Below are 11,044 nucleotides of genomic sequence, written 5' to 3'. Positions count from 1 at the left end.
GGTTATTTACACACCCTACCGAAATAGCAAATCGTGCTTCTCGCTCTTTACAGGAATTCAAACACGCAAATGCCGGAGATGTTAGAGACGTTTCGCTTGGCCAAGACCTAAAAATAAAGTGGGAAAAACTGTCGATGGGTTATGTCAAGGCAAATTGTGATGTGGCAATAGATGGCAAAAATGGTAGAATGAGACTAGGTGTTGTTATACGAGATCACTATGGCATTGTTAGAGCAGCTCGGAGCATTACAAAATTGGGTTTCCTGGATCCAACATCTACAGAGATTTTGGCCATGCTTCAAGGAGCGATGCTGTGCAAAGAATTGGACTTCAAGAACCCAGGTGGTGGTCTCGGCACTGTAGAACGACGACAAGTTGGATTGTAGATGGGGTCAACTCATTGTTGATGTACGAACTACTCTCCAATACACCCAAAACTGGATCGTTGGCCATATTCGCCGGGAAAGAAATAAAGCGGCACATGGTTTGGCTCAAGCAGCCTCCTACAATGTTATAGATAAAACTTGGATGATGTCTATCCCAAAGTGTATTTGTGACATTGTAATGACAGAGCTTAGTCTCTAGTCTTGTTATTCCGTATAAATGAGAATCTACGAATCATTTGCAAGAAAGAGAAGATAGCGACTTTTTGGCTCCTCCGATATGAAATCATAGATTTAGGAAGCATGTAATAAATAGTGATCGTTGTTATATACAAATTAAGAATGTGGGAGAGTTAAAAATAAAAAACTCTGTTGCCAAACGGACCGACAATGGTCTTAATACATCTCGAGCAGAAGTAATCAAAATAACTAAAAAAAAGAAAAAACACAAATTATTATTTTCTTTTATATACACTCTAATATGGTTTTTATTTTGCTGTTTTTTTAAATATTCTTTTGGGTGGAAGAAAGAAGGAAGGGGTGAGAGAGTGAAGGAAACAAAAAGAAGAAAAGAAGAAAATAATAAATAGTGTGAATAGTGAATAAGTAGAAAAAGTCTTTTTACTGGGGTAATTTGCCAATGGACCAAAAAAAAAAAAAAAAAAAAAATACTATTCATTTCAAATTTAATTTTTAATGAGAGCCATTTAGGTTCGGATCATCTGTTAAAGGGTTATTTTATAGCCTCCAATCTCCATTTGACACATCACCATTTTAAGAAAATTGCAAAAAATTAAAGTGAGAACAAAAATAACAAATCAAAATGAAAAAAGAAAAAGACCAAAAACTCCTGCACCCCTACCGCCAGACCTAGTCTTGGGTCCAGCGAGACCCACTTCGTGGGTCTAGTGTGACCCGCCTAAAAACCCGTTTGAAACCATCGTGACCCGCCTCACAACCCGATTCTAATGCCACACAACCCGATTTTAATGTCTCAAAACCCGTTCCTAATGCTTCAAAACTCGTTTTTGAATTCAAAACTAAAACCTAAAAGTAGAAAGTTAACCCTTTACGGATTTTATCACCCTAAAGGCTAGAAAAAAGTAACTCCGGCACTAGAGACGGGCCAGAGAAGATTACTTACGGCCAAACCCATGGGTCTGGGTCTGGGTCTGGCCGTGACCCACCCCACGGGTCTGGCATGACTCGCCACCCAGCCACTAACCTTTCTCTTTTGAGCTCAAATATAGTGTGTGGGGTGTATGATATTTTTGTGGAGTTTTTTTGTTTTTTCTTTTATGGCAGTTTGTGATTGGAGGCTGTAAAAATAGCCTTTTAAGGCTCATCGGGATTGGTTTTCTCATTTTTAATGTTCTTATTTTTTTACATCACAGCAATTGCATTTTATTATTATTCAAATAAAAAAAATCAATTCAAAACAATTTTTTTTTTTTACACTTTTTTATATCAAATATTTTTACTTTTTTTACACATAAATCAAATCATACTACAGTTTAAAAAAGACCAATGCCAAACAACCCATTGTTGCTACCGTAAAAAAAATAAAAAATAAAAAATAATAATAATAAAAAGAAATATGTACTCTATGAACATAATAAATAACTTATAATAATAAAAACTAACTATTAGGAATCATTTACCTTACCTTACCTTACCTGTCACGCTGGAGATGCTCATAACTTGTTTAATCATATTGGACCACAATTCAACCTGCTGTCTTTCACATTTGAAAAAATCTACCTGCTCTGCAGGGTTACTGTGTACCTTCCATAACGCCTCCTTTTTTTTCCTTTATAAAAAGTCTACTTAACTTAGCTGTTGGAGGATATCGAGAGGCAACCCACTTTCTTCCTGCAACTCTTTTCCACTCTTCATCGATCCCCTCCAGCTTCACCCATGGCTGCGTTCTTCAGATCCCTCCTTGCTCTCCTCCTCTCCTCCCTCTTCCTTTCCCACATCCCAGGTACAATCATCTCTCTCTCTCTCTCTCTCTCTCTCTCACATTTTATTGTTTCTCTGGTCTTAATATTGTAGCCACCATTTATATTACTCTTACCGAACAATGCCACTCCATTTTTGTGCCTATCCTTCATTTTGAGCCACTCAGACACACAGAGAAGCACAAGGAGACACAGACCCAGAAACAGTTTTTCTTTTTTCCTAACAATGCCACTCCATTTGTGGAGAAATGCTCCAGTGCATTCTCCTAACCATAAGCATCTTAATGTTTTTTTTTTTAAAAAAAAAAAAAAATTTAAGACACATAGATGGTGAGTGGATGGTTAGGAGAATGCACTGGAGCATTTCTCCCATACGTGTCTATTTTAATTTTGTTCCGACTAGATTTTTGAAACATTATACAGAGCGCTCTTTCCATACGAGTCGAGATGTTATCTTAGATTTGTGCTTCATTAAGCATCGGGTTGATCCATTTGTGTGTCTATTCCAGTTTTGTTCCGACTAGATTTTTGAAACATTATATAAAGCGCTTTTTCCACACGAGTCGATATGATATCTTAGATTTGTGCTTCATTAAGCATCGAGTTGATCCCGTGCAAAGCTCTTTCTTCGTAAAGATTAAACAAAATTTGTTTTTTTGAAATTTTTTCAAAAAATTATTTGCATTTATTGTGAATCAAACTTTAAAATTATTTGCATTTTCCATTAGTGTGCTTGTTTTCTCATTTTTTTGGGCACAGGTGAGGTGTCAGGCACAACTATAACCATGTACAACAAGTGCAGCCACCCAGTATGGCCAGGGATCCAACCCGGCGCAGGAAAGCCCATCTTAGCTCGCGGCGGCTTCAAGCTCCCGCAAAACAAGGCCTACACCCTCCACCTCCCCGCCCTCTGGTCCGGCCGCCTCTGGGGCCGCCACGGCTGCGCCTTCGACGCCACCGGCCGCGGCCGTTGCGCGACCGGAGACTGCGGTGGATCACTCTTCTGCAACGGCATCGGCGGCACACCGCCGGCCACCCTCGCCGAGATCACCCTCGGAAACGACCAGGACTTCTACGATGTCAGCCTGGTGGACGGTTACAACCTCGCCATCTCCATCACCCCCTCCAAAGGCTCCGGAAAATGCAGCTACGCCGGGTGCGTCAGCGACCTCAACATGATGTGCCCGGTGGGTCTCCAGGTCCGGTCACACGATAAAAAGAGCGTGGTGGCGTGCAAGAGTGCTTGCTTTGCTTTCAACTCTCCCCGTTACTGTTGTACCGGCAGCTTCGGAAGTCCTCAGGCGTGCAAGCCGACGGCGTATTCAAGGATTTTCAAGGCCGCTTGCCCCAAGGCATACTCTTATGCTTACGATGATCCCACCAGCATCTCCACTTGCACCGGCGGAAACTATTTGGTCACCTTCTGCCCTCACCGGCGCTAAACCATCAGTATTATTATTATTATTATTATTATTACTATTATTATTATACTCCTAGAGTATTTGTGGGTGATGGGTCTTGTAGTTGTATTGCAATATCAAAGCAAAAAGGCAGGGATTCGGCGGAGAAGAGAAGGGCATTTTGGTAAATTGCTTTAGCACTTCTCTATGAGCTGGAAAGCTCTCCCATTTGGGGCTCCAACATCAATCAGCCGTCCTTGTCATAATGCAAACCTAGAGTAACTTTTATTTCTACTGCGCATATCTTGAAGGAAGTCTTGAACACTTTTAATAGATATAGAGGATTCCTATTTACCGTATTACCTTCTTATCTCTATGCATTATTTTCACTTTATTTTACTTTTTAATAATGCCCGATTTAAAGATGGCTTTGAGCATTTATAGAAAGAGTAATTCTTTTAATTTTATTTTGAACACAAGTCCATCTTAAGCTTGTTTAATTAGTTAATTTATTTTTTGTATAAAGTAAATATCATGATTTTTTTTTTTTTTTTGTAAATTCATATTAATCATTTGTTAAGTAATTATTATTAAAAATTAATTGTTTAAATTAATTAAATAAATTTGACTTGAATATGAAATTATCTAATTTCGAGTTTATAAGTATATATATAAATTCATTATGCACATACACAAACATGCACACTCAAAACACATATATTCATGCACACTCTAAACACACTTACACAACTCTTTAAAACTTAAACTTACAAGAATAATTCAAGTTATACTTATCATATTAGGAACATAATTTTGTTTTACTTTAGATGGTCTTATTACAAAATTAAAATAATACTAAAAAGATTTATAAAAGTGAAGTTATACGCGCTTATAGAAGCTTATTTATGCTTAGCCGAGTTTATACAAGTATGTCTTATTTAATATTCAAGCATATTATTGTGATCACCATTCGCGAACAACTTATTTATTTTTTGAACCGAGACCGAATTGAATTTATTTTTGGGAAAATACATTTTACTCTCCTAAATTATCCACCCATTTGCACTTTGACCTTCAATGTTTAAAAAGTGACATTTGACCTTCCCAAACTTCCAATTGTTACAATTCAACTATTCTAACTTTTTTTTTTATTCTTAAAATGTCCTCATCCTAAGTTAAAAATAAAATAAAAAATAAAGGGATGGCTGGCCACCCCAGTTGGGCCTAGGGGTGGCCGAAGCCACCCCTTAATTTTTAATTTTTTTAAAACTTGAGATGGGGCCATTTTTGGAAAAAAGAAGAAGAAAAAAGTATGGTCGAATTGCAATAATTTTGAAGTTTATAGGGGTCAAGTTTATTTTTTAAACATTAGAGGTCAGAGAGTATAGATATGTAAATAATTCATGAGGGTAAAATATATTTTTTCCTTTTATTTTTTGAACCAAGACCAAATTGAATGTAACCAAGCCGATTCAAGTCGATTTCAGAAGCAATTGGGCTCATCTTACATAATTATAGGTGAGCCAACCCATTTGGTTATTTTGGGAGTCAAACAATTAAGAACTACAAAAATTCCTTTTCGGTAGGTCTCATCACTTTGCTGATTTTGTTTGGTGGGTAAACATCTTAATTTGTTGAATTCACTCAAAAAAATAAAAATTACAAATAAAAAACCAATAAAATTCTGATCATCTCCTTCCCATTTTTTATTCCTATTTTGTTTTCTAGTCTCGTTTTTCGATCATCTCTCACATTAGGCATATCCCCATTCGTGCATAGTGCAAAGCTAAGAGACACTTGCCCAACAGGCAGCACATGGCCAACGTCATGAGATAATTTCACCCATGAAGCTCAAAAGCTATTATATATTTCCAATATTCATCATTTTTAAATATTTCCTTGCAATGTCAAGATGAATGATCATTCATCTTGATTTATGCAACTTGGTTTATAGTTCTTAAATGTCAATTTATGTGTAACTTTGACAACTTCCTTTGTTTTAAATCCAACTTGTTCTTTTCACTTATCCTTTCAAAAGGCATATAAAATTTAACTCAAAAGCCAAGAGACATGGCCGAATAACTTTTATAAAAACTTAAAAGAGTCAAAAGCCATTTCCAAGCGAATCATGTTTAAATAATTCTTTGCTTAGTTAAAAAAAAAAATCAATATTTTTTAAAATAAAGGGGAAAATACACATTACTCATATGAATTATCTACTAATTTGCACTTTTAACCCCAATGTTTAAAAAGTAACATTTTATCTCTCCAAAGTATCTAACATTGACACTTGACCCCCATGAAACACACTTTACCCATCTGAAGTATTTTGAATTGATACTTTACCCCCTTGAGTTGATACTTTACCCTCCAAAACTTAGTTACTTCGAAAGGATAAAGTGTCAACTCAAAATACTTTAGGGGGTAAAGTGTACTTCATGGGGTCAAGTGTCAATGTCAGACACTTTGGGGGATGGAGTAAAGTGTCACTTTTTAAACATTGGGGTTAAAAGTGCAAATGGGTAAATAGTTTAGGAGAGTAAAGTGTATTTTCCCATAAAATAAAATAAATTTTAAACTAAAAATTTATATAAATTCAAAATATTCTATAAATCTTTGATATAAAAGCTATAGACAAGGTAGATGATGGATTCATCGTGTAGTTTCCATAGTAAACAATCTTAAGAGGGGGAGAGGAACTATGGATAGAAATAATATGAAAGGATTTATGGTGGGCATAATGTTGTTAGAGACATTTTTTCTAGCTTTGGTGCATGCAAAGGACCGTTCCATTAATCCGTTTTCCAATCTCCACCTGCCCCCAGCTCTCCGTCGCTTGCCACTTTCCACTCGACTTCTCTCTTTCTCTCTAGATAATGGTGGTAGAAACCGAAAGAAGACAACAAGTGGTGGTTCAAAAGGGCAAAGAAAAGAATTTAAGAGATGCAACAGAAACTGCCATAAGGAGTACAAAAAATCGAAACGGAGTGAACCTGAGGTTGCCTTGTCTCGTCTTGGTCGATGCATAGCAGACTGCGTACACTTATATGGCCTAATATTATAATTGTACACCAACCTCTCTCTCTCTCTCTCTCTCTCTCTCTCTCTACATGATGTTCCTCCAAAGAGAGGCTCTATTAGGAATCAATATTTCCTAATATTTCATATTTACTTCTTGATTTTTATTTTTGTATTATTGTGATCTTTTCATGATTAGCGTACTATTCTGATTTCATTTTCATAATTAGTAGTGCAATATTTTTGTTTTCCCAATATAACATATATATGAATCTTTCTATGTGAACTTTTTTGATGCAGAATGACCAATTCATAAAAGAGAAGTACAAAAACTGCTAGTTTCTATCCAATTCCTGAGGAAAGAAAGTAATAATGCAAAAGAGATGTCAACGAGCGAGAAGATTGCATTGGAGAGTACTGCAAAAGGAAGTAAGAAGATGAAGAATCCTCCATCATATTTTATGTTTTATGTTTTTTGTTTTTATCTTGGTTTGGTTCATTCAAAGGGTTTATTATATAATTGTACTCGTAATTGTTTAGAGTCCGTGAGCACAAATATTAGATCTGGTTAGTTAGCCCAAGATATCAAAAGGAAAACACACATTTTTAACATTAATTAGTCCCATAAATGTATTGTATTATCTTTGACATTCAACGAGTTAGAAATGAACTTGGCCCTATAGTTGCTATGATTGGGTCCAATTCCATCATCTTTCCTTAGTTTGTATGACCTGTGATGTGGGATCTAGCAAAAGAAAACCATCAAACAAAGCATATATATATATATATATATGCTTTGTTTGATGGTCTTCTTTTGCTAGATCCCACATCTATATATATATATATATATCATGTTTGGATAGAAGAAATTTCTTATTTTATCTATGATATTGTTTTGTTAAAGCAACATACTCTCTTTTAATTATGAGATTAAATGAACCAAGAAGAAGAATTGTTATAAAAAAAAAAAGGGAAAAATTCACTTTACCCTCTTGAAGTTTTAGGGGTTTTTCAATTTGAACACCAAAGTTTAAAAATTGGCAATGTACCCCCCTAATGTTTCAAAAATTTTCAATTAAAACCTTTCGTTACTAATTTTCGTCAAATTGGACGGAAATCTATAAAATTACCTAACTACCCTTAGGCTTTTTAAAAAAAATTTCCGTCCAATTTAACGAAAATTAGTAACGGAAGGTTTAAATTGAAAATTTTTGAAACATTAGGGGGGTACATTGCCAATTTTTAAACTTTGGGGTTCAAATTAAAAAACTCCTGAAACTTCAGGGGGGTAAAGTGGATTTTCCCCTAAAAAAAATGTATTAAAATTACATATATAAATTCCTAACGGAGGGGTGTGATTGAAATTTTTTAAAGTTCGATTCACTGAATCGAGAGTTTTTGAACGTTTGGGAGAGGGAGATTGCAAAAGTGGTGGAAATTAAGGGGTTAAGTGAAGTTCCCCTTAATTTTAATATAATCCATACAAGTTTGAGATGTAAATCGCCCAATGCAACCACAAATTTAATCATGCAGCCATATGATATGCTCAGAAAGCAAATCACCAATCATGAAAAAGGGTGAAGGGTTAAATGATAAAATTATGCGTTAGGAAAATCAAAGTAGCAGCCATTTCAATGATCAAATATAAAATCAACACAACTACAAAATAATTCATGAACTTTGGACAGAGGGGAGAGCCGTTTGTCTAAGAGAGGCCATGCTTCACAAGTTGTGGAATAGAATATGAGAATTGTTTGGATCGAGGGAAAACTGAGAACAAGTTTGTGTTTAGAAATTTAGAATATTTGGGATTGGGGGATCCATTAGCAAGCTTGGATGGAGGAGTTTGCCTTCAAACTGTGACCTCCAACACCAATGAAGAGGTGAGAGATATTAAATTAAATGGGAAGGGAAGAGGAAGCAGACAAAGAGGAAGTAGAAAGAGAGAGGGTTGATTTGAATTTTGATGGGCTGATTGGAATTTTGGAGAGACGGTTGATACGAGTTGTGTTGAGACATAAATGATTGTATATATTGGTTCTGTGACTTTTCCAAATTATTTAATTAAGAACAATACGGAGAGTTACTTCTAACTCTTCTTTATCAAATAAATTGAAGCGGAAAGTAAACCTAGATTACAGTATCTCTAAAGCTGGTGTTTCTTCTTTGATTCTAACACTGTTTTTAATAAGCCTTGTGAAACCCCAAGCCCCCCTCTAGAGCGCCGCCGCCTTAGGGGAGGAGGGATGCCCGTTGCCTGCATCCCTCCTCCTTTCCTTGCTTCCCGATTTTTGTTTTAGGTTTGTTTCTGTTTTTGGTGTTTTCTGTTCTGTTGTGCTTGTGTTCTCTCTCGGTGGGTACTGCTTTTGGGGGCTTTCACTCAAACTCTCCCCCTCCCTGTTTGTTTGTGTGTGCCGCCGATCTCCTCTACGCTCGCTTCGCTGCTCACCGCTCGCTGTCAGGTCTTTTCACGCACCCCTCCCGCGCCAAGCTATTTGTGCCACCTTCGGCGGCGGTTTCCGGCCAGCTCGCGATCGGCCTCCTCTGGCTGCCGTGACCAGCTTTGAGTGTTTTTCGCATTTATTTTCCTGTTTTGTTGTTTTTCTGTTTTGTATTTCCTTTGAGTTCCCCCGTATTTGGTTTTATTTGCTGTAATTTCTTTTCCTGCATTAGTTTTATTGTTCCCTTTATTTCTCTGTATGGTTTTATTTATGCTTGTAATAAGGCTTTCTCCTCCTGCTTTGTTGCGCCCGGTTGCTACCCGATATTACTGGTCCAAACCTTTGGGTTGTGGATGTGAAATTTATCCTGGCTTTCGAGTTAAGGAGGATGAGTATCGGCTTGTGGGTTTTGCTCTCAAGGCCAAGGAATAAGTATCGGCTTGGGGGTTTTGCTCTCAAGGCCGAGGAAGAAGCGCTACCTATGCATTAGATGGTGTCTGTTTGATGCAGATCAGAGTTTTCAACCTGATATTTAGTTATAGGTTAGCGGATGCTGTGTTTTGGTTGATTTGGTCTGTTATTGATGACTATATCTTTAGCTTCGACTATGATTTATTTCAGAGCTTTTTGCTCTGTTTGTAAGAGCTTTAGGCTCGCAACTTTTATCAATGAATGGGTATGATATGTTTCAAAAAAAAAAAAAAAAAAAAAGATTACAGTATCGCTATAATTTATTTATACAATAATATTACAATTACACAGTTCGAACGCTGAGCACCTTTAATCTACAATAGTTGCAAAAATGGAAATAAATCTTCCAACGACAATTAGGTATGCCACTAGACATTGTATTTGAGAAACTATAAGCCTTGTGAAACCCTAAGCCCCCCTCCAGAGCGCCGCCACCTCAGGGGAGGAGGGATACCCGTTGCCTGCATCCCTCCTCCCTTCCTTGCTTCCCGATTTTTGTTTTAGATTTGATTCTGCCTTTGGTGTTTTCTGTTCTGTTGTGCTTGTGTTCTCTCTCGGTGGGTACTGCTTTTGGGGGTTTTCACTCAAACTCTCCCCCTCCTTGTTTGTTTGTGTGTGCCGCCGATCTCCTCTGCGCTCGCTTCGTTGCTCACCGCTCGCTGTCGGGTCTTTTCACGCGCCCCTCCCGCGCCAAGCTTTTTGTGCCTCCTTCCGCGGCGGTTTTCGGCCAGCTCGCGATCGGTCTCATTCGGCTGCCGTGACCCGCTTTGAGTGTTTTTTCTCATTTATTTTCCTGTTTTGTTGTTTTTCTGTTTTGTATTTCCTTTGAGTTCTCCTGTATTTGGTTTTATTTACTGTAATTTCTTTTCTTGCATTAGTTTTATTGTTCCCTTTATTTTCCTGTATGGTTTTATTTATGCTTGTAATAAGGCTTTCTCCTCCTGCTTTGTTGCGCTCGGTTGCTGCCCGATATTACTGGTCCAAACCTTTGGGTTGTGGATGTGAAATTTATCCTGGCTTTCGAGTCGAGGAGGATGAGTATCGGCATGTGGGTTTTGCTCTCAAGGCCGAGGAATAAGTATCGGCTTGGGGGTTTTGCTCTTAAGGCCGAGGAATAAGTATCAGCTTGGAGGTTTTGCTCTCAAGGCCGAGGAATAAGCGCTACCTATGCATTAGATGGTGTCTGTTTGATGCAGATCTGAGTTTTAAACCTGATATTTAGTCATAGGTTAGTGGATGTTGAGTTTTGGTTGATTTAGTCTGTTGTTGATGCTTTAGATTCGACTATGATTTACTTCAGAGCTTTTTGCTCTGTTTGTAAGAGCTTTAGGCTCGCAACTTTTATCAATGAATGACTATGATATGTTTCA

At 37.3% G+C, this 11,044-nt stretch overlaps 1 protein-coding gene across 1 annotated transcript; it reads left to right on the top strand.

The window, feature by feature from the left end:
• Positions 1-2,138: 2,138 nt before the first annotated feature.
• Positions 2,139-4,106, top strand: LOC132184321 (thaumatin-like protein). Its single transcript, XM_059597907.1, has 2 exons — positions 2,139-2,367; positions 3,104-4,106. Exons 1-2 carry the CDS (start codon positions 2,301-2,303, stop codon positions 3,784-3,786), a joined length of 750 nt encoding a protein of 249 aa, XP_059453890.1. The 5' UTR covers positions 2,139-2,300; the 3' UTR covers positions 3,787-4,106.
• Positions 4,107-11,044: the final 6,938 nt, after the last annotated feature.

Source organism: Corylus avellana, chromosome ca6, assembly GCF_901000735.1.
Source record: "Corylus avellana chromosome ca6, CavTom2PMs-1.0".
In the NCBI taxonomy this organism is placed as follows: Eukaryota; Viridiplantae; Streptophyta; class Magnoliopsida; order Fagales; family Betulaceae; genus Corylus; species Corylus avellana.
The sequence above is the reverse complement of the archived record's forward strand: the minus strand, read 5'-3'. Positions and strand labels throughout refer to the sequence as shown.

Coding starts and splice junctions, on each gene's coding strand:
- LOC132184321 (XM_059597907.1), top strand. CDS start 2,301: ATGGCTGCGTTCTTCAGATCCCTCCTTGCTCTCCTCCTCTCCTCCCTC. Junction 2,368..3,103: donor CTTCCTTTCCCACATCCCAG/GTACAATCATCT, acceptor TTTTGGGCACAG/GTGAGGTGTCAGGCACAACT.